This window comes from Dermochelys coriacea, chromosome 24, assembly GCF_009764565.3.
Source record: "Dermochelys coriacea isolate rDerCor1 chromosome 24, rDerCor1.pri.v4, whole genome shotgun sequence".
NCBI classification, from domain to species: Eukaryota; Metazoa; Chordata; order Testudines; family Dermochelyidae; genus Dermochelys; species Dermochelys coriacea.
The window spans coordinates 5012623-5039044 of NC_050091.1; the positions used below are offsets into that span (position 1 = coordinate 5012623).

Consider the following 26422-nt stretch of genomic DNA (forward strand, 5'->3'; position numbering starts at 1 on the left):
ATGATCACTACGTCTAGTTGTGGGTTTGTTTCATTCTCATGGCTTCTAGGTCAGGGCTATTTAATAACCCTGAATCCCGTTCCCCTATCACCAAAACATATTTGTAGAGTACAACCTAACAATAAAATAGTTATAACAGTGAGAGGAAGTAATTTTATTATGAATAATACATTTCATCCCAAGAGATCCCAAAGTGCTTTACAAACTTAACAACTGATTTACAAACCATGAACAGAGATCACTACCCCCGTCACTGAGATGCTGTTGAATCTGTGGTGCAACATGGGATCTGTTTAACAATATGCATTAACGTCACAATAATTATTTATGCCAGGAAGGGACAAACAATGTATCCACCTGAATCTATAGGGAGGCTTATCACAATATAATCACCCAAGCTAGCACTTAGGAGACGCTGTCATTAACAGTGTACATTTAAACAAAACCCCCACACCTGGGCACACATGATGATGAGGTCAGTGTTGGTTCTCAACCAGTCCAGGAACATCTTGACAGTCGGAAGCAGGCCCTCATTGGTTATGATCTCTAGTTTCTCTTGGAGGGATCTCTCGTTCCTACAGGATTTGTTACTGGTGATGCTCTCCTCAGAGTCGGACAAGTCATCTGAAAAAACAACGAAAAGAGCAAAGATACCATGCGTTAAATACCAAGTGGAGACCTGGTAAGAAACCATATTGGTATTTGCACAGCGAGTCACCACTGGAGTGGGAAGGAAAAGATGCTTCAACTTTCCCTGCTTCATCCGCACACCCCCACAACAGTAGTTTATTGATTGGTGTAACTATCTCTTGGAAGGCAGCAGGCTCATCATGCTGACCAGTATAGTCTTATTGTTTCCTTGTACTCTGTCTGTACGCTTATCCATCTGTTCTCTCTTCTCTTACACTTAGATTGATTCCTGGGGCAAGGTCCACCTTTTGTTCTACATTTGTACAGCCCCTACTACTAGGGGGTCCTAGTCCATATCTAGATCTCTAGGCACTACAGTAATCAAATAATAAAAGTAATAATAAACTAGTGGCTAGAAGAACAGTTGACACACCTGGGAGCGATTCCCAACTTCCCCATACTTGCTGTGTTATCCTAAGCAAGTTAGTGACCCTCTGACCCTCCCTGCCTACCCTTTCTTCAGTGGGGACAAGAATGCTTCTTTATTCCACCTGCATCAAGTGCCATGATATCCTTATCCGTTGACTTACCTTACGCTTCTTATTCCAGTGGAGTATCAAAGTCCACGGGACAGCGATCGGCGGTTGATTTAGCGGGTTTTCACATTGCTGCACATCGGTCGCCCCTCCGCCCTTCCCTCCCCCGCACCGCCACCAGAAGTGGAGACAAGCCCTGAGGCTCTGTCTAGACTAGGATTTAATGGTGTGGCATTAGACCATGTTAGCTAACTTCATCTATCCCTTTCTAAATCTCCAGATTTAGCATGCTAGAGTACAACTTGCCTTTTCTTGACAAGAGTTTTAGAAGGTGTTAGTTAACTCAAGCTAGTTAACATGATTTTACACTATACCTTTAAATCCTAGCCTAGACAAAGCCTGAGTCCTTGTCAGAGTTGCATTCCCATGGAAACTAGGTTTGAGCATGATGCAAAATACTTCCTTGCTCCCGGATATAAGGGAAGCTGGAAGGAGTGACTAACAAACAAGACCAGATAAAGTGGTTTATCTGAAATACAGACAATGCACTTGTATTATATCATCTCTTTTTCTATCTGTTCTCTCTCAGAACATTACTTTGATTGAATAATACATGTCACTGAATAGCTTTAAGAAATCTGCAGTGCCATCTACTGTGCATCAAAAGTTAGAATCTGGCCCTACAAACCTAAAGACTGATGTGATGTTATGGTTGAGAGAGTGTATAGAAATTGCCCCTAATGCCACATCTCTGCTCTTTGCATGTCACTCAGTCAAATCTGCTGACTTTTAATGACACAAACAAGTTTTCACTTCTGTGAACTCGGCAGAGCTCACCAACCCAGTACAGCTAGGGGAGAGTCACCTGGATTCTGTTTGCCTCATTCACCATCAGAATTGCCAGTTAAGTTCCAATCACAACATTTTTATGATTTAATAAGCAGTAAAACAGCCAAAATTTCAAATTCAGATAGACTCTGCAGAACTAGCAATTGAACAGACCTTTAGCTTTGTGAGTGGAATGAATTTCATCAGGAAGCACTGACAAAACCACAGAACCCTAAACTAATTTTACAGATATGCTGGTGACTTTATATTGGCATTTAAACATTAATGGCCCATTTCTCCATTACCCTACACCTTGTGCAGGCATTTACACTAATGCTCTATGAAACACTTGAAATTCAGAATGGGAGCATTTTGTACATACTTTGCACTGGTGTAAATGACTGTACAATGCAGGGCAACGGTGCTAAGTCTGATTTTCATAGTTGCACAGAAGTCAGAGATGAGAAAGACTTAGTCATAGAATCAGAGAATATCAGGGTTGGAAGAGACCTCAGGAGGTCATCTAGTCCAACCCCATGCTCAAAGCAGGACCAATCCCCAACTAAGTTATCCAAATTCCCCCCCCCCTTTTTTTTTCTTTTTGCCCCAGATCCCTAAATGGCCCCCTCAAGGATTGAACTCAAAACCCTGGGTTTAGCAGGCCAATGTTCAAACCACTGAGCTATCCCTCCCCAAAAAGATTTAAAAATAAATAAATAAATAAAAATTATAGCACCTCCTTGGAGCTGCAGACTCTCCCAAGCGGTGTCGTGAGGGTCCTTCTCCCAGCCATGTGTGTCCCCAATGTGCCCCAGTGCAGCGTGGAAAGCACCAGCCTCTCTGGACACCAGTTCTGAGCGTAAGGGAGAGCCAGAGTCTCCAAGCAGGTTTGATTTTGAGGAGTGGTCCAGACGCTATGGTGCCGAGGGCTATAGAAATACCACCATCCCTCCAGCAGCCTTCTCTGGAGTAGCCCCAGCCCCTCCTATCTATCAGAACTGTTCCCTTTGAACAGGTAATAACAGCATTTCCCAAAGTTTTGAAAGTTGATCCCCCTTTTAAGAAAATGAAACTGACCTCAACTCTTTTGCTATCCTGCAATGCCTGGTCCACACCACTAAATTATGCTGGCATACTTATGTCATCTAGAGTGTGAAAAAATTCAAAGCCCCTAGCCAACATGTGCCAGCAAAACCCCCATGCAGAAGCAACTATACTTACAGAAGAGTGCTTCTATTAGCTTAGTTCAGGGAAGTGGTGTAGCTTCATCAGCAGAAGAACTCCTGCCACTTAGGTTGCATCTACACTAGGGAACTATGCCAGCACAGGCTCTGTAGTGTAGAGAAAGCCTTAATTTATACATCATCTCCACCCTGCAATCTAATTCTCTGCACCCCAAACTTTAGGAAATGCTGGTATAGATCTTCATAACATGACTTTTCCTCTCCTTTCTTACACGCTTTGAAGAACAGCCAAGCGTTTAAATGTCAACACTGTTAACTCTCATTGGCATGTAAATCAACACTCACTGAAATGAATAGGGCAGTTCAGACCACAGAGATACTATTTCAGGCTCTCTGAAAACTCAGGCAGACATCTCTGTACGAGTTACATTTGCTTCACATTTTGAAGGTTTTCTTCACAATCATAACAGCTAGAGGCTTTAAAAATAAAAGATGACACTTTCAAGAACTAAGTTCCACTGATACCTCCTCAATTTGTCCTTTGCATCCCACAGGGGAATACAGCCCACACTTTGGGAAATACAGTGACTTATAATGTCCCTCCGTATTAATTAATAAAGCCCCTAAACACCCAGTTAGAAATATTATTGTGCCTATTGCACAGAAGCTTACAAACTATCTCAAACTAGTTCAATAAGTAAAGTTATCTCACTAAATTGTTCTGTGTTAACAGGTTAATCATCTTTTATTATGTCACACAAATACTATACAACACTGTCCTGATGCACTGCCCTCTCCTTTTACGGTAACATATGGAACTGGCCTTCCATGCATTAAGGGTGAAATTCATTCCTATGCAAACAGACAGTCTATCCACCACCTAAGTCCCACTCTGGTCAAAACAGGGCTCAAGGGGACTTCAGTGCATCATGCTGACAAATAATATCTCATTGTTCTCTCCCTATATCCATCCGTTGTCTCTTATCTTACATTTAGATTGTAAGCCTCTTGGGGCAGGGACCATCTTGAGTCTGTACAGCACCAAGCAAATAAGGTCTTGGTCTATGACTGGGGCTCCGAGGTGCCACAGTAGTGCACAGTAATGCACTATCGTGTTGCACAGGGATAGATTTCACTCCTCGAGAAGACTGCTACTGCTCAATCATTTTCTACCCAGCTCTGTGTATTCTTCCATGCCAATAAAGATATCATTTGTAACCAAGCATCCATCCTTACCTTGTTCAGGGAAGCCGGGCTTCTCCATATCCCCATTGACACAAGGCTTGCTGTCCACTACCTCCTTCAAGGCAGCTGGTTCATGAGTTGGTTTCAAGAGGACGTTGCTGAAGGTGGGGGCCAAGCGAAAGCAGCGTTTGGTCTGGAACAGCTGTGTGGACATGGCCTGGAGGTTACTAGCTATGCTAGCTTCATTATTGCCCATGGACCCTGGCCCATTGACTGCAGCATCTGAATTCTCAGTCTTGGAGACACTCAGGCTTTTAGAATCCATCAGCCCGCTCCCCTCCATGCAGTTTTTTAAGGCCTCCTTGGCCCCATTTTTCATGCTTTTGGTTCGGCCGCATCCCTCCTCCCCTGGCTCGTCCTCCATATCCTCCAGGTCGGAACGGGATTCCTGGCTGTTCATGTCTGAGTCTGTCTCCACATCAAAGGCTGTCTCCACCTCCTCGTCGCTTTTCTCCGAGCCGCTCTCCGAGCCATCGCTGCCCTTAGTGAAGTCCTGGCTGGAGTCAGAGTCGAAGCCCTCGCTCAGGTCACTCTCATCGACCTTCTGGGGATGGCGCCGGCGGCGCAAGCAGGAGAGACGGGAGTATTTCTTGCTCTTCTTGTTGTCCTTCTTCCTCTGCTCATCGCTGGGCTGGTGGTTGGCTAAGTCAGCATCTACTTCCTTCTCAACAGAGTTCAAAGGCTCCCGGGTCTCTTGGTCATCTGCAAAAGACACCCAAAACAAAAAAAACTTGGAACTGTTTGACGTACAACCCAGCCAGGTGGCCAGTCCCAAGCCGGGGAAAGCGTCAGTGTCTCACTTCTATAGCACCTTTCATCAGACGATGTTTCAAGGCACCCGTGACCCCTTTACAACTGGGTCAACGTAAGCATCAACAAGCGAAGCGATGTGAACTCCACACCCTGACCAAGCCCCAATAGCACAGAAACATACAAGTTTAATTACGGACAATTCCTTTACCTCCTAATGGCACTTACTAATCCCCAGATCCATTCATAGCCAGCAGCAAAAGTTTATCCTAGCAAATACTGGGTGGAACACCTGTATGACACTGGTTTAAATCCTGCCCAAGTTGTACCTAGCAAGTGAAAGCCACTTCCATTTGACGGCTGGTAGATGGGCAGCTAGTGTGAAATGAATGGACAGATCTCAATCCAGTTTCTAGTTATGGAATACATATTATACAACCCACAATCGACCCCCTTTTGTGAGTAATTTCAGCAGAAAGCGTAAGGACAGAATGGGCCTTAGACATGGAATCTATCCAGGACAAGACTGGAGTACACAGGCAGAAGCCTAAAAAAGCTTGTTTTCATATTGTCTGAAATGCACCTGATCAGTCATCATGTGGCTTCAGGCTTCAAGACTGCCACCCCAGTACAGAATTCATTTAAACACAAAACCACTTTCTCCCCAGCCCAACTCTCCAATGAAAGAGCCCACACAGTTAACTACAGAGAAAATTGTACTTCTTAATGGGTCCTTAGCAAGAGAGGAATACACACGTTTTTACCAGAAGAAAACAAATTCACTGACTGATAAAAAATGCAATCTTCTGCCAAGAACTCAGTCATCCGACCAGAGGCTAATTCGCCTTAGTTGAGAAGCATTTAAAATAAAAATCTTGGTTTAAAAACAGGCCAGTATTTTACTTTCCAATTAAAATGTGTTGCATGCACTTCAAATTGCTGACAATATAGCAAAGGGGCCGGATACTTGCATGTATGTCAGAAGGTTTGAAATTAAAACCGAACTGCTCCTCACAGTAATCTTGGATTGAACTGGTCTAATCCACCTTTCTTATTAGACCAATAGCGCTCAGTGTCTTAAGATGCTCAACTCACCTTGTTTTATTTAAAACCAAGGCTGGGGGAGAATCTGCATCAACTATATAAACACAATAGCCATCATGCTAAAGATATTCAGCTATTATTGTTCAGACTAGTCTGTATATTATTCTGGATATGTTTGGTGTATTCGGTGGAACTGCTTAAGGCCAGTGATTAAGACTCCAACACAACAACATTTAATTAAATTAATCTTCACCTATAAGAGTTAAGTTATTCCCATCTTTAATTAGTGGTCATTACATCATCCGAAATATCTCTGGCCACATACTGGAGAGTCCTGTTTAATATGAATCTTCAAGTACATTACTTGGGTCAAGAAAAATCTGAATGTCCATTTTTCTAAAGATAGTGATTGGGCAGAATTTCAGCTTTCCCCAAAGCTGAATTGACTTGAAAGAAAATAAAAAGCCTGATCAATAGGCAACCTTGGAGACAAAGACCTCCAGTTCATCCTACAATAATAGAAATGTAGGGCTGAAAGGGACCTCGAGAAGTTGTCAAGTCTAGCCCCATGCACTGAAGCAGGACCTAGAATCTCTCTGACAGGTGTTTTCCCACCTGTTCTTTAAAACTGCCAATGATGGGGATTCCACAACCTCCCTTAATTATCCTTACAGTTAGAAAGTTTTTCCTACTCTCTAACCTAAATCTCCCTTGCTGGAGATTAAGCCCATTACTTCTTGCCCTGTTTTCAATGAACATGGAGAAGAGATACTGAAGAAGAATGAGCTGGAAAGAGATACAGAATGACTGTTCCAGACAACAGAGAAGGCGCCTCTTGCATGAACTGTAAGATCATGAAATGGGACAGAGGAGAGAAGTGCTAGATGAAAAACGGATACAGGATTGGAAGGGGCCTGCTGGGTTGTCGAGTCCAGTCCCCTTCTATAGCAGGCAACCTCGTCATCTAAGCCCATTCATAAATTTATCAGAGGAGGTAGCAAGAACAGCATAGACGAGATCCATGGGTTCAGCTGAAGCAAAGCCAATGGAGAGTTTTAAAAGCCATGCAGGACTCATTTGAACTAGACCCTGAAATGAGGAGCAAGCGGAAGTGTTACAAGACAGGGAGGACACGCACTTCGGTCACATTTGTGAAACTGAAGTTGTTGCTCAACAATTTAGCAAATGTCTCTAGTCTGTGCCCCCCACCACTTCCCCATGGGCTCACTCGGAACCCAGAGGGTCTTCCCTATTTTTCACAGCAGCAAGCATCCCTCTGATAGCTTCCTATGGAAGTATAGTCATCCAGAACAGGGTACTATGGAGTAAGAGAGGGGACTTTCTTTTCCTCGAGACTCAGTATACTATTTGTGCCTAGTGCTTCCAGCCTGCCAGTGAAGGATCAAAGCGTTTCAAACTCAGCTCTGCAAACCCATAGCTGTGCACTGTACTACAAAGCTCATTCTGAATACACTCAGGAAAGGGGCATTGTGGCCACAGAGAGGGAAGTAGTTTGAGCTAACACAGCACTCACCACCTCCCTCTTCTTACCTGTGCCGTCGCTCTGGAATGCTGGAACTGGATTCTCCCCTTCTTCCAGTTCTGCCTGCAGGCGAATATTGACGTGGTTTATCAGATGAGAAAAGAGGGCCAGAGTAAAAGCAATGGCTGCACTGTACTGCTTTGAACCTGCAACAAGACAGCACAGAAGTGAAGCGAATAGACCACCCTAGTTCTCCAGCAAAATGGATGTCAAATAAGATACGTTTAAGATTTACTGTCTAATTGCATGGGACACAGCCATCTTCGCAAGTGCAATCAATATCCAGGGGTTTCCACTTCCTGAAAAAACTTCAATCCATAAATCAGCCCTAGGTGGCATCACTAGTATTTCACCTCTCACTTTAATGATAGAAAATAATCATTTTTTATGCAGATCTTTCTATTATAGTGAAAAAAGTGTTGGCAAGCAGGATAACCATCTGGTATCTGAAGGACGTAAACAGCAAGAAGGGAGAGAAGTTGCACACTCTAAACAATTCCTCTTCCTTCTCGGTGATGACAACCTTCCGATACCAGATGGTTATCCTTCATCTACATTTTCCCAAAGGAAGTGGTGGAAGCATCTTTAATTAGGACATTTCACATTGAATTGGACACTATTCAGGTCCAGGAGATAGATTTAGATGCAACATAGTAAGTCTTCTCCATCATTAACAACTAACAAATTTCAAGTTAGATTATAGGAGTTACCCAGTTCTAAATTAACCTGTGTAAAGTGGGTCCTCTTATTCCAGTGGTCCCCAAACTTTTTCTGTCATGGCTTCCCTTATCCATAATGGAATCTGTCTATGCCCTCCTGGGGGCTGGGAGCCAGGGGCAGAGTGGGGCTGAATGGCGCTCCCTCCCTGCCCTCCATGCGGGTATGCTCAGGCCCCTCACCTGACGGTTTGGGGACCACTGCCTTATTCTATGGAAGATGAGCGTCCAGAATAGACAGGTCATCTTGTTCAGCATTTAGGTTCTTCTCTCACAGCACTACAATTCAATAAGCTGCGTCACTACTAGTGTTCATTGTTAGTGCACTGATTACCTGCCCTTTTGAGGCTGTGGACGCTCATTAGGCAGATGATCACCATGCGGAAGATGAGGAGGTCGGGAAGGAAGGAATATCCACACTCATATTCCTCTTCATCTTCGCTTGCTGAGTTCAGATTAGGAGGAGAAGGCAGGTAGAACAAGCAAAGGTTGAAATCCTCCAGCACCGACTGGCAAAGAGATGTTAGCTCAGAGTCCAGAGAGCTTAATGTGGGGGGAAAAACAAATAGATTTACTCTTCAAATGCCCTGCAGCAAGTTAAGTCTCAAGCTCCTGCCAACTGGAACGTTCATGTGGATACTGAAGAAAAACTGGTGCATGCTCAGTCATCACTTAAGTCATTTAGAACAAGATAGGACAAGGCACTGGAGAATATACTGAAGGGAACAATCATGCACAGGCAGAGGGGGAAAGACTAGATAATCTGAGCAATCTTTCCCATCCCTACAGAGTGTAAACTAAAGTGACACAGTAAACAGCTGTCGGAGCATCTCCTATACTGCCAGGATGGATCACTAGAGAACGAAGTGAGGGGCTCAACTCCTCGTTCTTGGGATGAAGGTGCTGCCTACATGGCTGACCCAAGCAGCGAGAAACTAGTCACAATTGACCTTTCATCCCATGTAGTAATGGCCAGGATATGAAGCAGTACATCAGCTAATTCTTCATTGATTATTTTAATATACTGACCTAATCACCTATGGAAAGTCTGCAGGTTTCTATAAAGTCTGGAACTCAATCTGATGCTGATATGATCCTTTACACTCCTAATCTAAGGATCTCAAAGCACTTTAGAAACAGCCACAAAAATTCCCCATGAGACGGATAAATATAAATAATTTTATATTTATCCATCTCATGGATAATATGGGTGACTTTCTTCTCACAGGGGTATGCCTGGGTCAGGAGGCACTATATGGCAATACAAATCCATATATACAGTACCCTTCATTATTAAGAAGAGTGAACATTTCAGAAGCAGTTATTTCTACTGTGTAGTTAAAACATTACACTGCAACAGCCTAAATCGAGGGTCTCAACCTTTTTCCTTCTGTGACCTCCCACACCTGTTCTCATCTGCAACCTCACACACACCCAGAATCATTTGCAGCTCTTTGCTGCTTCAGAGGCAGCATTATGGGAATCAGTACAGTGGATTACAAGATGTTTCCAGCTTTTAAAGAGGAACTGGCTGCAAAAAGTCCAGCAAATCCTCTTCAACAGGACAGCAGACACGGGCAATTGGAGGCGCTCTATTTTCTCTTCCACCCTGAGACACAGACACCCCACTGAATGTGCGTTACATGGAGTAACAGTGAAGTGTAAATCCAGGGTCAACTAGCACAAATCAATTCCTTAAAATGGGCAAGAGAATAAGAGTGTGTACTTCCCCCTAACAGAAATAAATCTGTAACAAACAGTATTTAAAGGGTTAACCTAGAGCTACCTGAAATCTCTTGGCAGAGACAGAAAATCCAGGAAAAGCCATGCAACTGTACAAAGCTTTCCACTTATTCCAACAGAAACAGGTTATAGAAAGAACAGCATCTTTCCCCTGAACAAAGAGGTTAGATTACAGGTGTTTATAATGAACTGCTCTACTGTTCTGCACATGTGCAGATTGTGACCCTTTGCACTAATGTCATTCTGCCAATGCTTGTTAGAAGTACAGATTTTAAGACTGGGCAAAGCATATGAACATAGTGAGAGGGGCATCATAACACAAATATGACACTTGGGGGATTGGGAAGTCAGAACTTCCGAGTTCTACATTCGCTCAGCCACTGATTTACTGAGTGACCACGACTAAATGATTTAATCCCTGTGTATGAAGTTTCTCTGTGGTGGTGATGATAATACTCTCTTCCCTCACAGAAGTGTTAAGACTTTACTGACTTTTGGGATTCTTGACTGAAAGGCTCAGTAGAGGCATCACTAAGATATGTGGTTTTGCATTTGTGGCAAGGATACAAAGCAAAGTCTCTTCCATTTCTAATGTTTGCAGCTGTAAGTCACCTACAGAGGACAGAAGTTGTAGGGTAACCTTACCTGCTTTTTGGCTGCAAAAGGCTCTGGAGGTACATAAAGCTTACCAGCAACCTTTTAATATCTTTGCATCTAAAGATTAAAGAGAAACACAGTTAAGTGAGTATCCCATCACTTGGCTGCAAGATGATAGCAATGTTCTTATTTGTGTATGTAAATCAGTTTCTGATGAATTGCTAGTAAATTAGTTTATTCATGGTCTCCCACCGTCACTATAGTAGCACAGATGTGTAACAAACTAGCTTTTGCCATCAGAGAGTCTTGCTTTGAGAAAGGGGTATTGATATTTCATCCATTTCAGAACTTATGATCATGTTTAAACTTTGGAAACAAGAAATATACACAGGAGTTCGGACGGCAAAAATGGTGGTGGGAGGGAGAGCATTAAAGGGAGTTAAGAATTTTGAGACTGTTCAGTACTAAACAGAGCAAGAGCTTAAATTGTAAAGGCAGAGGATGTCAGTATTCTCGAGGATCAGTAGTGCTGGTTGAAGAATATTCAATTCTCCAATTTTCATCCACATATTTGCAAAATTTGTTCTCTCAATACAAGAACCACATCACACAACCAACCAATCATCTGTCCGGTTCTGGAGATGCATAGTGGAACAAACTACATATCTAGTGGATGATATTTATTTGGCTCAGGCACTAGAATATCTGGAAGCAGGTGGTGGACATGAAGGAAGAAACTAGTCTGGGTAATACCTGAGAAGAGCACTAAGAATAGAACCAGACCATTAGCAGAAAATTCTAATGCATTAAAAATCAAGGCCAGATAAATGGAAACAAGTTACTCACACTATTGACTTCCTATTAAATGCACCATGAATATTGGTCTACTAGATGGGTGATGACTATATGGACTTCTCCTGCAAAGGCAGCAGTAAACACAACTAGCAAAGATGTATTTAAAACAAAGTAAACGGCTACATTGCTGACATAAGGTCTTGGTGAAGGACAGCAGGTTATGGTAGGTTGCTGAGTTAGATTCAAAGGGCTCTCAGTACCTACTTGATGCCAGAGTTCCCATATTGCTTTTTATTTCGTAAAGTGAAATTTAGTCCTTGTGACTCAATGGCAGCCCGGGAAACTGAAGTCCACAGGCTGGATGTACATAGGCTGTAGCAGTGCAAGCTTCCTACATATTCCACTCCACCAGTATGCCTCAACCCTGATCTGCAGCAACCAACTTGAAGGGAATTCAACCTTTGCACCTAGGCAATCCTTGGCCTCTTTCCCAGAGATCACCACTAAAGGGGCCAATAGTGGGATTTAGACTGAGATCATCCAAAAAAAGTTTATTAAACAGCAACAACTGTGACTGGCGACTGATTTGAGCTGGATTTGTGCCAGACACTCCATACCCTATTAAAGTCCCCAGGAATCACACCCAGTGTCCTGTTTCTAAAAGAAGCCACTGATGATCAGATTCCAAAACTTGTCCCAATACCACCCTGTTCTCTTGTGTTCTTACCGTTTTTTGCTTGGCGACAGTTTCCTGGTTTCACATTTCTTCAGCTGGTGATACATTTTGGCTGCCTTGTCATACAGCCGCTTCAGGTTACCATAGGCACCTTCAAAGGACACTTCAGACTGGATGCTAAGATACCAACATTTTACAAACAAAAAGTTACTTTTCCGCAGGGATTCTCACCAGTTACTTTTTGTGGCTTTGATTGGGCTGTGCCACAAATCTTAGGCTCAATTTTTAAAAGGTATTTTGGCACCCAAGCATGAAGATAGGTCCCGAGTGAGACTCTTCGAAGTGCTGAAGGGATAGATTTATTTATAAGGATTTCAGTAGGCATTAGGCACTGTAAAGGAGTGCACTCCCCCTGTAAGGGACAGCCTGGGGTGTAATCAAGAAGACCTGCCCCACACTAGGACAGAGATATTTAAACAGGAACAGGAAGCGGAGTAAGACAGAGAAGAATAGAAGCCATGCAGGCTGCAGCAGGGTGGTGGTGATTTTCCCTCAGGCTCTAGGAAACTGGCCTAGCCAGCAGCTTTGTTCTGTGGATTTTAAATCTGGGAGCTGAACCACAGGCCTGAGGTGAGAACCTTAGGAACTGTTTATTGTAATCACTCAGGTCCTGAACCCCTATTAAAAGGGGATATGCTATTTGGTTGGTGTGTTGGTCTCTCCTTGCCCAGGGGAAATTAAAAGTGGGTCACATGGGCAGCACCACACTAGACTGCAGGGACTTGCCTGCCCCTTTATAAGCACCTAGGTGCTTTTGAAAATACCTGTCTTCATCTTTAAGTGACTAAATATCATTCAAAATCTGGCCCTTTGTGTTTTTTTATTTATTCAGTGGCATGGTGGCCCTGTGATCCAGTACAGTCTTGTCAGGGAGGCAGCCTTCACCACCTCTCTCCACCAGCATTCCCACTAATAGCAGATGTGCAAGGAAATGGAGCAACACATGAAGAAAAAGGAGAAAATCTGGCTCAATGATTGGGAGAGCAATGAGGATGCATCAGCTCCCTCCAGCCTCAGTATGTTTTGTAACAGACACTCACCAGCGTAAATAGCAGTAGGTAGCTTCCACGTTGTAATATTTACTCCCTGCCAGTGTCCCCAGCTGGTTAAAGGGCATCCCTGTCATGAAAATTAAAAGAAGAGTGAACTAAGCCTGTGTTATTTCGAACAATCCTCATGCAAGAAGATCCTTTACATCTCACTACATTTCCGTTCATGATAAGTGTACAGAGCCAGCTGGTACAAAGGATATTTACAAAGCCATGTTGAAGAGGCTCTGGCTACTTGTTCCCTTCACCTTTTCCCACTCTGTTTCAGGCTACCCTCACATCTTCCTGTCCCTCCTCTGCTTGCTCTCCTTTCTCCTTCAAGCATGCCCTCAGTCATCAATAATTCACATGTCCCCTTCTCTCCTAAACTACTGTGCTTTTTGTCTGCCTGATTTGGATTAATAGAATAGTAGAGTTGGAAGAGACCTCAGGAGGTCATCTAGTCCAATCCCCTGCGCAATGCAGTACCAACACCAACTAAATCATCCCAGCCAAGGCTTTGTCAATCCGGGCCTTAAAAACCTCTAAGGATGGAGATTCCACCATCTCCCTAGGGAACCCACCCTCCTAGTGAAATAGTGTTTCCTAACATCCAACCTAGATCTCCCCCACTGCAACTTGAGACCACTGCTTCTTGTTCTGTCATCTGCCACCACTGAGAACAACCTAGCTCCATCCTCTTTGGAACCACCCTTCAGGTAGTTGAAGGCTGCTATCAAATCCACCCTCACGCTTCTCTTCTGCAGACTAAATAATCCCAGTTCCCTCAGCCTCTCCTCATAAGTCATGTGCCCCAGCCCCCTAATCATTTTCGCTGTCCTCCGCTGGACTGTCTCCAATTTGTCTACATCCCTTCTGTAGTGGGGAGACCAAAACTGGACGCAATACTCCAGGTGTGGCCTCACCAGTGCCAAATAGAGGGGAATAATCACTTCCTTGATCTGCTGGCAATGCTCCTAGTAATACAGCCCAATATGGCACTGGCCTTCTTGGCAACAAGGGCACACTGCTGACTCATATCCAGCTTCTCATCCACTGTAATCCCCAGATCCTTTCCTGCAGAACTGCTGCTTAGCCAGTCAGCTAAGGATTGCTAGAACATCTTATCTACATTTGTAAAAGTTCCATGTAAATTTACCATGCTATATAAATTTAATCAATAAACACCAATTATTCATACTTAGGGGTTAGCCATAGCAACAACTCAACAAGGAAAAAGCCTTGCACTGTGTTTTTGTAACTGTACTCTTTGCAAAAACTGCCTCTAAGGACCACTCAGAAGCTTTAGCTTCTACTGAATGCAGCTGTCCACTTAACAATACCTCTCTGAGGGGGCTCATTACACATGTACTCCATGATCTGTATTGTTTGTTTCTGAGTGCAGCTCAAGTGGTTAATTTGACTCTAAGTATCTATATAGTTCAGGTTCTTAGCTACCTCCGCAGCCCACAACTGAGATCATCTGAGGCTTTTAATTAAGACACACTACATTTCAATATCTGTATAGTGCTAGAAAGGCACACACAGTCAGAAGCCCTCAACTTTGATTCTCAAACTCAGGCTGTCAGACTTGGTAAGCCTTTCAGGGCATTCTGCAAGACCACTGTATTCAGCCAAGCTTCTTCAGGGCAGCTCAGGCAGTCTGTATGTTCAGGAAGGTTTGAATCATTAATTGACCCTGTGTCAATTTTGTTCTGTATTAATGCATTTATAATTTGTGCATATGCTTAGCGAGCATGACAGGAGCATTACAGAAATTAAAACTAAATTTTAATTGCAAATGACTATTTAAAAGACATTTGACAAGAAAGCTATTAAATAAGTTCCCGTACTTCTATTGTATCTTTTGACTGAGAAGATCAAAGTGCTCTACATGCACTAACCTTGTAATGTAGCAAAATTTCCCCATTTTACAGGTGTGAAAACTGAGGCACAGAGTGTTAAGTGACTTGCCCAAGAGGTCATAGTGGCACACCTGGAATAGAACCCAGGAGTCCAACTCTCAGTTTCCCACTGTGTTATATTTGCACAAAGTAACTGCTTGTAAGTCAAAAAAGGAGCATGTGGGATTATATCAGTGGGGAAAGTTGTATTAGCAATAATGCTCTGCAAAAGCAGCAACATGCAGCTGGATCTTGGTTGAGCCAGACAAGTACGACATCACCACTTTTGTGTAAATTTGAACTTTTATGCATGATGCGGCTAGAGAATAAGGATGAAGTTACCTGATAAATCAAAGTAATCCTGGAAGTTAAAGCAGAGATGCTCTCCTCTCCTTGGTTTGCCAGCAAGAGAGAGTCTCAAAGAGGAATTATTGTAACTGGATAATAAAACAAATCTCTCAAAAGTAAGAAACGTAAAGGTAACCCAAAGCAGAGCAATTGCTACAACAGTGTTTTCTTCCAGTCATTTTCACAAGAGGTTTAGGCTATGTGAGCCACGTTATTGTTCTAAAAGGCCTCAAAATTCCTGGCAATTCACTTACCAATTTGTGGTGCAACAGAAAGGGCTTGATAGTAAAACCTCTCAGCCAACAGTTCTGTGTCCACACCTGCCAATTCATTCTGATAGCGAGCTGAAAAGACAGACATATCATGCACAACAGAAACCACAGGCTGAGCCCTGGTATTGCCCAGTGCAAAAAGGGAACAATATTGTGTTTAGCTGTGATGCTTGGAGAACCTTTCCCAGACCTGAAGAAGAGCTTTGTGTTGCTCAAAAACTTGTCTCTCTTGCCAAGAGAAGTTGGTCCAATAAAAGATATTACCTCACCCACCCTGTCTCTCTACGTTATTTGTGCACATTCACATGTATTTTCATTCCTTCACATGCACACACAGATATTCAAGCAAGAAGTTAAATCATGTCACACACTCACTTCTTGTGGTTGTGACTGTGAGATACAGACAAGTCCACTACAGAATGGACCAATCCATGTACATGTTTCATACTAACTATTGAAAACCCACAGCTTTGTCATTATTGTCCTGTACTGTATTCAGTTTAGAATTCTGCAGGTTGGGCCAAATTCTCATTTACACTCAGACCTCCTTGCACCACTCAGGCTTGCTCAGAGGGTCTTAGCGTGTACATGGTAAGTTATGCCCACTTTAAGGACTTCTTTACAGTGCCAGAGCAGTGCAAATGAAAGTCAGACCCTATGTTTTTATACAGAAATGGATTCAGACCCAGAACACTTGTTAAATTTCTAAGTAAATTGCGTGCTCCATGTCTGCAGCACTAAGACAGGACCCTCACATTCTGTAACAGATCTGTTATCTGAGAGGGTTTCACTTCAAATCTGTTAGTGATAAATGTGTGTAAGGGCTTGTCTATACTGTCAACAGTGCCGTAACTCTACCAAACAATCCTCTACTGCAGGAGCAGCCTACAGTGATAGAATGGTCTTTCCATCACTATAGAAAAACCACCTCCCTGAGCAACAGTAGGTAGGCTGATGGAAGAATTTTCCATCCACCGGGGTTAGGTCAGCACAGATATGGCACTCAGAATTGTGGATTCTCCCCCTCCCCCTGCTCCAGAGCAACGCAACTGTGTCAATCTAAATTCTAAATGTACAACAGGCCTAAGACAAACCAGTGTCTGCAAGGAATTATCACTGGTGACTAATAATCATGATATCCATGCTATGCATGCAACAGCTTTTATATTTTAAAGGTCCCCGTGCAAGAAAACACTGCTCTTACCTAAATCTCCCAGATAAACCAGACATCTGTGACACGCCATCTGTGCCCACTCCATTTCTTTCCCCGATGCAGACACAGGTTTCTTGCAGCCTACATGAGAAATACCAAATCATAACACACCTGTGAGTGAAGACCGCTGGAAAGAGACAGCAGCAGCCTACATTTCTTCATGATACATATGACGGTTAAGTGCATGCAAATAAGAGATCACACACTGAGACCGGAGTGCTGGCCTTTGTCTGTTTTGTATTACAGATCAACACAGGTTTGTTTCAGGCTACCAGATTGTATAAGACTCATGCAGACAACATACTCTATTTTTTTTTTTAAAGCCACCTCACTTCTAGGGGCAGTATGCTGCACTGTTCCACAGCGATCACTAACAGTGCTACCTCACTCATTTGTACTGAAGCCAGGGCCAGCACTTTTACCACCAAGCCACCAGAAATGTGGTGTGCATTCAGCACTGAATAAGCTTGGAGAGACTGTTAAAATAACAGGGAGAAAAAGGAGGCGAGAAGATGAGATGACAGATAACAGGGGAGGAAGAGAAATAAAATGAATAATAAAGAACAAAACATATTCCTGCAGCTACAGCCATCAGCAGTCTTACAGGGAGAAAAGCCTCCAGAAAAAAACAATTCAGCCATTGGGAAGTGGCAGGATCAATAAAAGAGGGGTCCAATCAGCTGATCTAAAGCTAACTACAACTATCAAGCATGAGTCATCTTAACTCCTGGAAGTGTTTGTCACTGGTGGGATATGTCCCATCAGGACAGATGTTTTTGAAACAATCTTCCATCAGCACCTTCTCACCAGCCAGTGACCAGTGAGGAATATGTTCTGATTATTACAGGCATTGCATATGTGACATTTTACCAATACGCTGACTCCAAAGTTGTGCCTATAGCTGATGGTGAACCTACAAAATGTTTTGCCATGTACCTGTCATCCCCATTTATGCCACCTTGCGATTAGCCTCCTCCCACTTCCCCCATTTTTAGTTGTCTGCCCTTCAGCACGACTCTTCCCCATCCACCATTTTTAATGATGCTGCAGTGTTTAATTTTCATTGTATGTTTATGATGTCTACATGCTATTGTATTTTAATTGTAAGTGTCTGCAGCAACTTAGAGGACAGGATCTATGCAAATGCAGTCACTTATCAAGGATTACAAATCCAGCCACAATTTAAAATAGGATTCATTAGCTCTTCAGTTCCATGAAAATGTTTCTCATAGCAACCGTTGCTAAGGACATCTGCCTTTTAAACTGATGTTTCAAAGCCAACTGCAATACAATCATCTTCCACCAGCTAAGAACTGAACACAAACAAGTTAAATATTCCATTGCTAGATACATATGGATATCTCTAACTCCAAAGTCTCTCTTTTCTCCACTTAAAAAGTCCTTCTCAATGTTTCATTATTCTCCTCTCATATAAATAATAATAAATGTTAACAACAATTATTATTATACAAAAAAATCAGCTTAAGTTTCAGCTCCATTTCTGCAATTGGAACCACATGGATAGACCTCTGAAGTCAGAGAAGTGCAGAGGTTTGCCTAGATTCAATTGCAGCATCAAGGATTTTAGTACATACATGCGGGATAAAGCACACAAATGTAACACAGAGGGAAGAAGATGATAAGAGTGCAACACAATTTTGCTCACTCTTTATAGCCAGAGGTAAGTGCTTTTTCAAAATTGTGCTGTCAGATCTGCCATACTGAACATTAACACTTGCTAGAGGATTTTCTAAGAGAAGTTTGACTGCAATAAAGAATATTTTCCACCCCTCGTTTCATTACCAAAAGTTTTAACTTGAAAATAAAAGCTGAGCAGACTGTTTTGAACAGGTAACAAGCTAATGAGAAAAGGATCTGCATTTTGAAACTGAGACAAGTATTTGCAAGGGGGAGACATCTGCTTATGACTCTTCCATCAACCAAGAGCAAATACACATCAGGCACTGACCTATCAGTGGGTCGGTTACATGAGTCCAGTCAATACAGCACTGCAGCTCCAGTTGATAGTGAGACTGAATGTAGAGAAGAAGATGTTGGTAAAACCCTATGCCAGCGATTAGGTGAGTCCGGTATGCACACTCCAGGGTGCTGCGGCTGTGAATGTGCTGTAGAAAACAGAAATAGGCAGCCAGGTGAGAGCCTGTTAATGCAGTCCAGTAAGAATCCAGCTGGCAACATGAGTTGCACTTGGTAAAACAGAGGTAGCTGGTAACCCATCTTTTGCCATCCTCCCTCAATTCACTCCACCTTCCTGCTCAATAACCTAACCAGTATTGTTGATATCTAGTATTTGACAGGTGTAAATACCAAGAAAGGAGAAATTACTTAGGCACTGTACAGAAATATAACTAGGAATAATAGACTATTAAGAAATTAAAACACAAGCTGAGAATCAGGAAATGTTTCCTATTTCCATTTTATTCTCCCAAGGGAAATGGTGAAAGATCCATTAGCTTGGGAAGAGAGTAAACCAAATGCTCACAAGAAAAATCCTTTGTTGGCTGGGGGGAAACAGACTATATCTAAGAGATGTTTCAGATCTCCAACCTTTATGAATTACCTGACTGCACTGATTACATTATCATTCTTCATTTAGCCACCAACACTCTCAGGTGTATTTAACAACTACCAAAGATAGGTTTCTGGTAATGTAAAATAACCTTGTTTCCAGCAGTACTAAATCAAACCTTCCCTGATCAGCCACACTCAACAGGCCAAGATGATTCTACCTCTAAGAGCAGGTCCATACTGCAAGAAAAGGTGTGCTCTTAACTTTGGCTAAAATAGCAGTGAAGACAGCAAACCAGTTTATAACTCAGGTTAGCAGCCTGAGTTGAAGCCCATGGAGTGGCACTCAAGCAGCTAAACCGAATTAAAAGCAGAGTTGCCACGTCTTCACTGCTATTTTAACGCGAGTTACAAACGCACTTTTTTTTTTGGTAGTGCAGACACACTTTCACAAGCATCCCACTTAAAAATCAGCAGCGTCAATCTTTCTTCCCTCCTCGGTTCATCTGATTTACTATTGTGGGACAGCAGGACTGAAGGACTTGTGCCTCTAATAGAATAACACGCATATATTTTTACACATACACACCCCTCAAAGTGAATTCATTTTTTCAGGATATATTCACTCACTCTAATTGCTATCTGTACATAGTGAGGCACTGAAACAAACCAGGACTTTCATTCTATGGCACTACCAATGGAGTTTCACTAGATGGCAAAGATAATCTTGAAGCCAACACACAGAGCTGAGAGTTAGGAAATCTGGATTTTATTCCCAGCACTGCCACAGACTTGCTGCAATAACCTGGGCAAGTCACAACACCTCTATACCTCGCTTTCCTGACCTTTTTAAAAAAAAATAGAAAAAGAAGATAAGCATACCCCTTGTGATCTGAACTGTGATATCTGAGCACTTGTTTGCAATACTTCCCTCCACCTCAGAGGTCCTATGGCCATATTCATTGACACAGTATTTGTAAAGAACTTTTAAAATTCTCAGATGGAAGGCACCAGGAGACCTCAGTTCACTAGAAAGCAGAACCAAATTTAGATAAGACCAGTATGGTATTCCAGTTAGAATGAAGTTCATTTGACAGTCATCTGATAAAATCACCAGGATAATGTGCATAGCACTATATAATAGAAGTAATTTGACTTTCTAGATTCTCTCTAGCATGAAACTAATCAGCACTTTTCTGGATCTTCACATGAATTGATTCCAACACCTGCTTCACATGGAGATATTATTCTTATTTTGGAGATGGGGAAACAGAAAGCAACCTAATTCAGAGGGGCTCTCTGCACTTGCACCACCAAGGCCAGAATGATTTGCCCACGGTTAGAAAGGAAGTCTATGAAAGAGCTAAGATTAGGATTCAGGAGCTTCTGGCTCCCAGTCTTGTGCTCAGATGCTGTTTCCACATAAATTAAGTTACTTACACAGGACAAGAATTTCTGGCTCAGAGGCACAGATACCTGCCTTTTTATTTGTTTTAATGAGCTGGATAACTTCATAGTAAACCTTTCTCCACAGCAGTTCCTCTGCTTTTCTCCCATAATCCACCGGATGCAAGAACATCAGCTTCACACACAACTCTCGCAACCTGAGACACAGAGCAGAAAGTTTACCATTCCATTAGCTGCAGTAGCCACTTACATAACCAAAACTACATGAGTTAGGGACAAAGGAAAGCCTGAATGTCATTAAAGGGGAAGCATGGCCACCTAGTGGTCATGCACTCTGGGTCACTCACAATCCAGATTGACAGCAACATGCCCAGCCCCAAGAGAGAGCGGTGAGCAGTCACCCCCTCTGCTCATGACCAGTCCGGCTGAAGCATGGAGCAGGGTTGTCAGTCTTTTGAGGGAGCTGTATGTATCCCTCCTCATCTGTAAGCACGGAGCCATTCTTCTGCACAAGAAATAAGACTGCTTGTGGCCTGCCAATTCATGGGGCAGCCCACCACCCACCCCCAACATACACATACCACATCAAGACCAGAGAGTCAAGAATTTCCCAAATTCTCCCCCTCCAGCCATCCCCACAAGCCCTGCATGTTGTGGCAGACTCTCCTGCCTTGCAAGTCTTTTGAGAGTGGAAGAGGGACATAAATATACTTTATTTTTCAGCAGCGATGTGTTCAGAGCTGCACAAGAAGCTTACATGCTAAAATTAGATATAATAATTATGAGAATGAGGGAGTGAATGAACACGTACAATTAGCCTAGCACTCTTACCAGCTATTTATCAGCATCTAACCTGCAAGACACTTTTACAGAGAAGTAAACACTAAAGCAAGCCACATAATAAATTTCCACAGCAAGGGAACTAAAAATGCTGTCAGAGTAGCATTTACATAGAATGAAACCTGCACTAAGCACCACCCCCATAAGCAATCATTTTAATTATCCCTGTATGGCTTCCAGTACAATTTTTTTCAACCATGAGATAAAGAATCCTCTCTACTAGGCAAGAAGTTTATTTTACTTATTTTTTATTTTTTGCTGGAAAACGAAGACAGGCTTCACTATATATGTATGAAATTCCTTCAGTACACAGGTATTTTAAAGGTATTGTAATTATAAAATTATAAAAACAGATCATCATTAACAGCAGTGGAAAAGACTTATCTGTTTTGCCGGAGCCCCAGTCATGAACCAGGACAATGTTGCGTTAGGTGCTGTACAAACAGAACACGCAAAGAGCTAGGGGGTACTTTGCTTGACAGGCGCACCACAAACTCAGTTCCCTGTGAAACTGCTGAAACAAAGCCATGTGTAACTTAGCACATTAGATTTCTCCTACCAAAAATTAAAATACAGCATCTGCCCAACTTACTTGTTTCTCAAGCTGATGTTCTCTGGCTTGAACACTTCTTGATAAGCTGCCTTGTTACCGAGAATGAGATCCAGTCTATGAACTGCCTCCACCACCGCTCTGCCAGACAATACAGAAAGAAGAGCTTCAGGATAACAAATTCACATGTGAGGGCCTTCTATGAGATCTACAATCTACCCATGATAGCTTCAGGCAGCAAAGAAGCTTGGCCTATTTAACATTATCATTAACGAACTGTACCACCCCACATCACACCAACTGATCTGCTATTTTTGAACAGTTCTATTATCCTTAACAGATTACGGAAAAAAGGAAGGTTTGATGTAACCAATAAAGTATATGCTAGAATTCATCTGCTTAGCTACTGGGTACCACTGCCTGATGAGTCAAATATAAAGTATTTTTGCACTGGCAGACTTAAATGAGACAGACTTCTATTGATACACTATTGTGAACTTCTAACCTCTGCAGTTCAAAAAAAAAATGTAAATCAAAATGGATTGGTTTTCAGTGATTACAGGAGGGGGCTAAGGATCAACAGTCCTGTATTTCCTGTTCCTGTTCTTTTGTTGACTTGCTGCATGACCTTGGACAAGTCACTTCTTCACCTTCATTGTGCTTCACCTTCCCCATCATTGTTGTAGCGATTCATTAATTAATAAGTGCAAAGAACTTTGAGATCTTTGGAAGAAATGTGCTCCATAAGAGCCAAGTATTATTATGCTTCTGGCAGAACAGTTTAAAACACCTGAATTAAAAACAAAATGTTTTCTCCAAAGCCAGCTGCAACATTGAGCAGGCAACATCAAGTGTACCATCAGTGCAAAAACTGCATTCATGAGTCACTGCTTGAAACTCCTGGGTCTCCTGGAGAAGAATGCAAACGTGTAAAATACGAAGTATGTGATGATTCGAAGATATGAACTAAGCTGACTGGCCAAACTGATTCCATCCAACTGCATCATAATCAAAACCGAGAATCTGGTAAGTATCCACAGCAAACACTAGTACAGGCAGAAAGCACATTGATTGACACCTAATAAAGGAGTTCAAGAAAACAAAATTTAGCAATGATCAAGTCAAATTCACTCCATTATTTAGGGCCTTCTTTTTAACCTCTGCTTCTGTCAACCCTATAACTTGGCAGTCACTGGATCAACTATGGTAAACAGCCTACCCATCTCTCTGCATTTCACTCATTCCTCACATCCTCCCTTTAAAATACAGCTCCCAACTCCCCTTTCCTCCATCCTGCCAACAATCTGCAGGCTATTAACGATATAGGAACTTACTCTTTCCCACCCATATTCCTCTTTACTTGTCTTTGCTCATCCACTCTTAACATACTTTAACATTTCCATTGCTGAACTGAGAGATTTTTCTTCAAACAAGAAGTTGAAGATAGAGAAACTGTACTGTAAATAAGGGATAAGAGAGATCAAATATGGGCTACACAAAGCAGAACATTAGCCACTTCTGCTGCCACCAACCTCCCCCACAAAAAATCCCCATCACTAGCATAAAACAAATCACCCCACTGAAACTTCCCTGACCGTCTCTTCAGAAATATGCACAGATGGATTCCAGACAGTTTGTGTAGAGGACTTGCACATAGGCATCTGCAAGCAAGAACATGCAAAGATAGTTTCAGCCTACCCATTAGAATCTAACAACTGTTTCCTTGAAAACTACAGAAGTCAGTACAAGGCAACGGATAGTTTCACATGCTGCTCCTTCCTAGCAAATCAAGTCTCCTTTACAAATACACAGGCTGAAAAGTAATCTCGCAAAAAAATTTTCAGGATTCCGGAAAGACAAAAATATACATCTCACATGACACCCCAAAAGAAAGGGGGAGGGAGGGGAACAGAGACTGAAATGATTCTGTCCCTATACAGATTGGGAGTAATGGATTGGGAGATGAAAACATAGCTAATGTACAAAACAAATAGTTCCCTTAACGTAACAATTTCTTCTTAATAGTCTATCTTGTCTTGTATTTCTTCATGGCTGAGAATGACATACTAAAGAGTACGTTACAAATACTCCACCACCTTCCACCCAAGGACCTCAAAGCGCTTTACAAACTCCAATCCAACCTCAGAATAGCCCTGTGCAGTAGATAGGCAATATACATATTTGCCGGTGGGGAAAGAGAGGCACAGAAGCTAAGCAATTCACCAAACATCAAGCATGTCAGTGACAGAGTCGGAAACAGAAGCCATGAGTTTTAGTTCTAGGTCCCCTGCTTTGACCACAGGTAGTAAGCTAGATGGATAAAACTTAATAACTATGAAGATATTGTGTAACTGTCATCCTACAGTTTTTGTCCTACCATTTACACCTCACTATAGACTTTACTACCAAACCACTACAGGAGGATCAAAGATTAATTTGATCAAACAGAGCTCACTTCTATGTTACGTACACTAGCATTTCCAGAAGAGCTCAGAACTGCTGATTCATTTTCCCCCACCCATAGTGAAGAAGGAAGCCTTTGAAAGACTTCTTTCCTTCCAAGAATGGGCCAAAATATGTACTCTTTACTTCTGTCAAAGCTATTGTTTAAAAAGCCACATCTTTTCATGGCGTACTAGTCAAATACGAAAAAATTGTACAGCCCCCAGTCCAGCCTCGCTCAGTCACAACGACACTTCTCAAAAGGGAAAATGATGTCACTCAGACTACCAGGGTCAGAAACTGAGTAGCAGCGAACACCTGTTTACAAGCAGCTGAATAGACCCTGAAAATGGGATGTTAACTTGTGATGCAGTGTGATGCAAGCACGCGTCGTCTTCTTCTTTTAAAAGAAGTGTAAATTAACTGTATTTGATGATCAAACACCGACCTATTTGTCCTGCCATTTATTAAAATCAAACTGCTTTATGGATCTCTCACATGGACACACAACTCTGATTATTTCATTGCTGACAGCTCAATGGAGCTCATAGGCCAGGACAGAATTGTATTCTTGTAATGTACCTGAAAGGGGATCACAAAGTCTCGTGTAAGGATCTACTTAACTAAGCAGCAACAACAACAATACACATGGACACTGTATGTACACATGAAGTTAGATTAAACAGAGTGAGGAGACAATTTGCCAGAGCATCTAGCAATATTGCCCTTCCTGAAAGTCAAGAAAACCAAACAGATTGTTATTTTGATATCAACAGTATTGCTGTGTAAAAATGGGATTAAATGGTTAAGTAATGAATCTTGCTCACATGCACCAGGGTTGAAATGACTCGCCAAATTTGAAGTCAGGAAAGGTTTTCCTCCAGGGAGTACTTAGTTGGGAACTTCTGGGTATTTTTGCCTTCCTGTAGAGCATAGGGCTGGGAATCATCCATTAGAGTGTATCCCACATGACCAACTTCCTGAAATTGCAGTGGATGGGCACTAGTGGACACTGGTCCTTCCAGTTGGTTTCTATGTTTCTATGAAAAAAGAAAAGGAGTACTTGTGGCACCTTAGAGACTAACAAATTTATTTGAGCATAAGCTTTCGTGAGCTATAGCTCACTTCATTGGAGCTGTAGCTCACGAAAGCTTATGCTCAAATAAATTTGTTAGTCTCTAAGGTGCCACAAGTACTCCTTTTCTTTTTGCAAATACAGACTAACATGGCTGCTACTCTGAAACCTATGTTTCTATGGACAAACAAACTAACATTGTATCTGCAACCTAAAAGCCAAAAAAGAAGCAAGATTTGTGTTCTACAAGATATACACAACACATTGATCAGAACATAACTCAGTCTGCTCATGTCCTAATCTGACTGACACCAGGGGCTGAGTTATGTTTTGGAGTTAACAAACTGATGTCATGCAGCACTACATATTTTAACACCGGCTGGGTTTGATCCCTCCTTTCAGCCAGCAGATCAGAACCACAGAGGAAGCAGATCAGATGCTAGTCTGCAAAAAGAACCAAACGAGGC

At 42.3% G+C, this 26422-nt stretch overlaps 1 protein-coding gene across 5 annotated transcripts in view; it reads right to left on the bottom strand.

Moving 5' to 3' along the window:
• SMG5 (SMG5 nonsense mediated mRNA decay factor) overlaps positions 1–26422 on the bottom strand; it is a 45628-nt gene that overhangs the window by 14882 nt on the left and 4324 nt on the right. Inside the window, exons 1-13 of one of the 5 annotated variants that reach the window (XR_006276917.1) lie at positions 25708–25852; positions 22481–22579; positions 21122–21245; positions 19082–19238; positions 17104–17193; positions 15882–15971; positions 13388–13466; positions 12339–12464; positions 10865–10933; positions 8811–9019; positions 7769–7906; positions 4415–5125; positions 455–624 (exon numbers count right to left, since the gene is read on the bottom strand). Coding sequence is in view for 4 of the 5 variants with exons in the window: in XM_043502084.1 (XP_043358019.1) it covers positions 455–624; positions 4415–5125; positions 7769–7906; positions 8811–9019; positions 10865–10933; positions 12339–12464; positions 13388–13466; positions 15882–15971; positions 17104–17193; positions 19082–19238; positions 21122–21245; positions 22481–22579; positions 25708–25829 (2184 nt within the window). In the remaining variant the exon portion in view is untranslated. Of the gene's footprint in view, positions 1–454; positions 625–4414; positions 5126–7768; positions 7907–8810; positions 9020–10864; positions 10934–12338; positions 12465–13387; positions 13467–15881; positions 15972–17103; positions 17194–19081; positions 19239–21121; positions 21246–21395; positions 21556–22480; positions 22580–25707; positions 25853–26422 lie in introns of those variants that run through there. The other 4 variants (XM_043502084.1, XM_038382510.2, XM_043502085.1 and 1 more) reach the window with 4 other exon arrangements.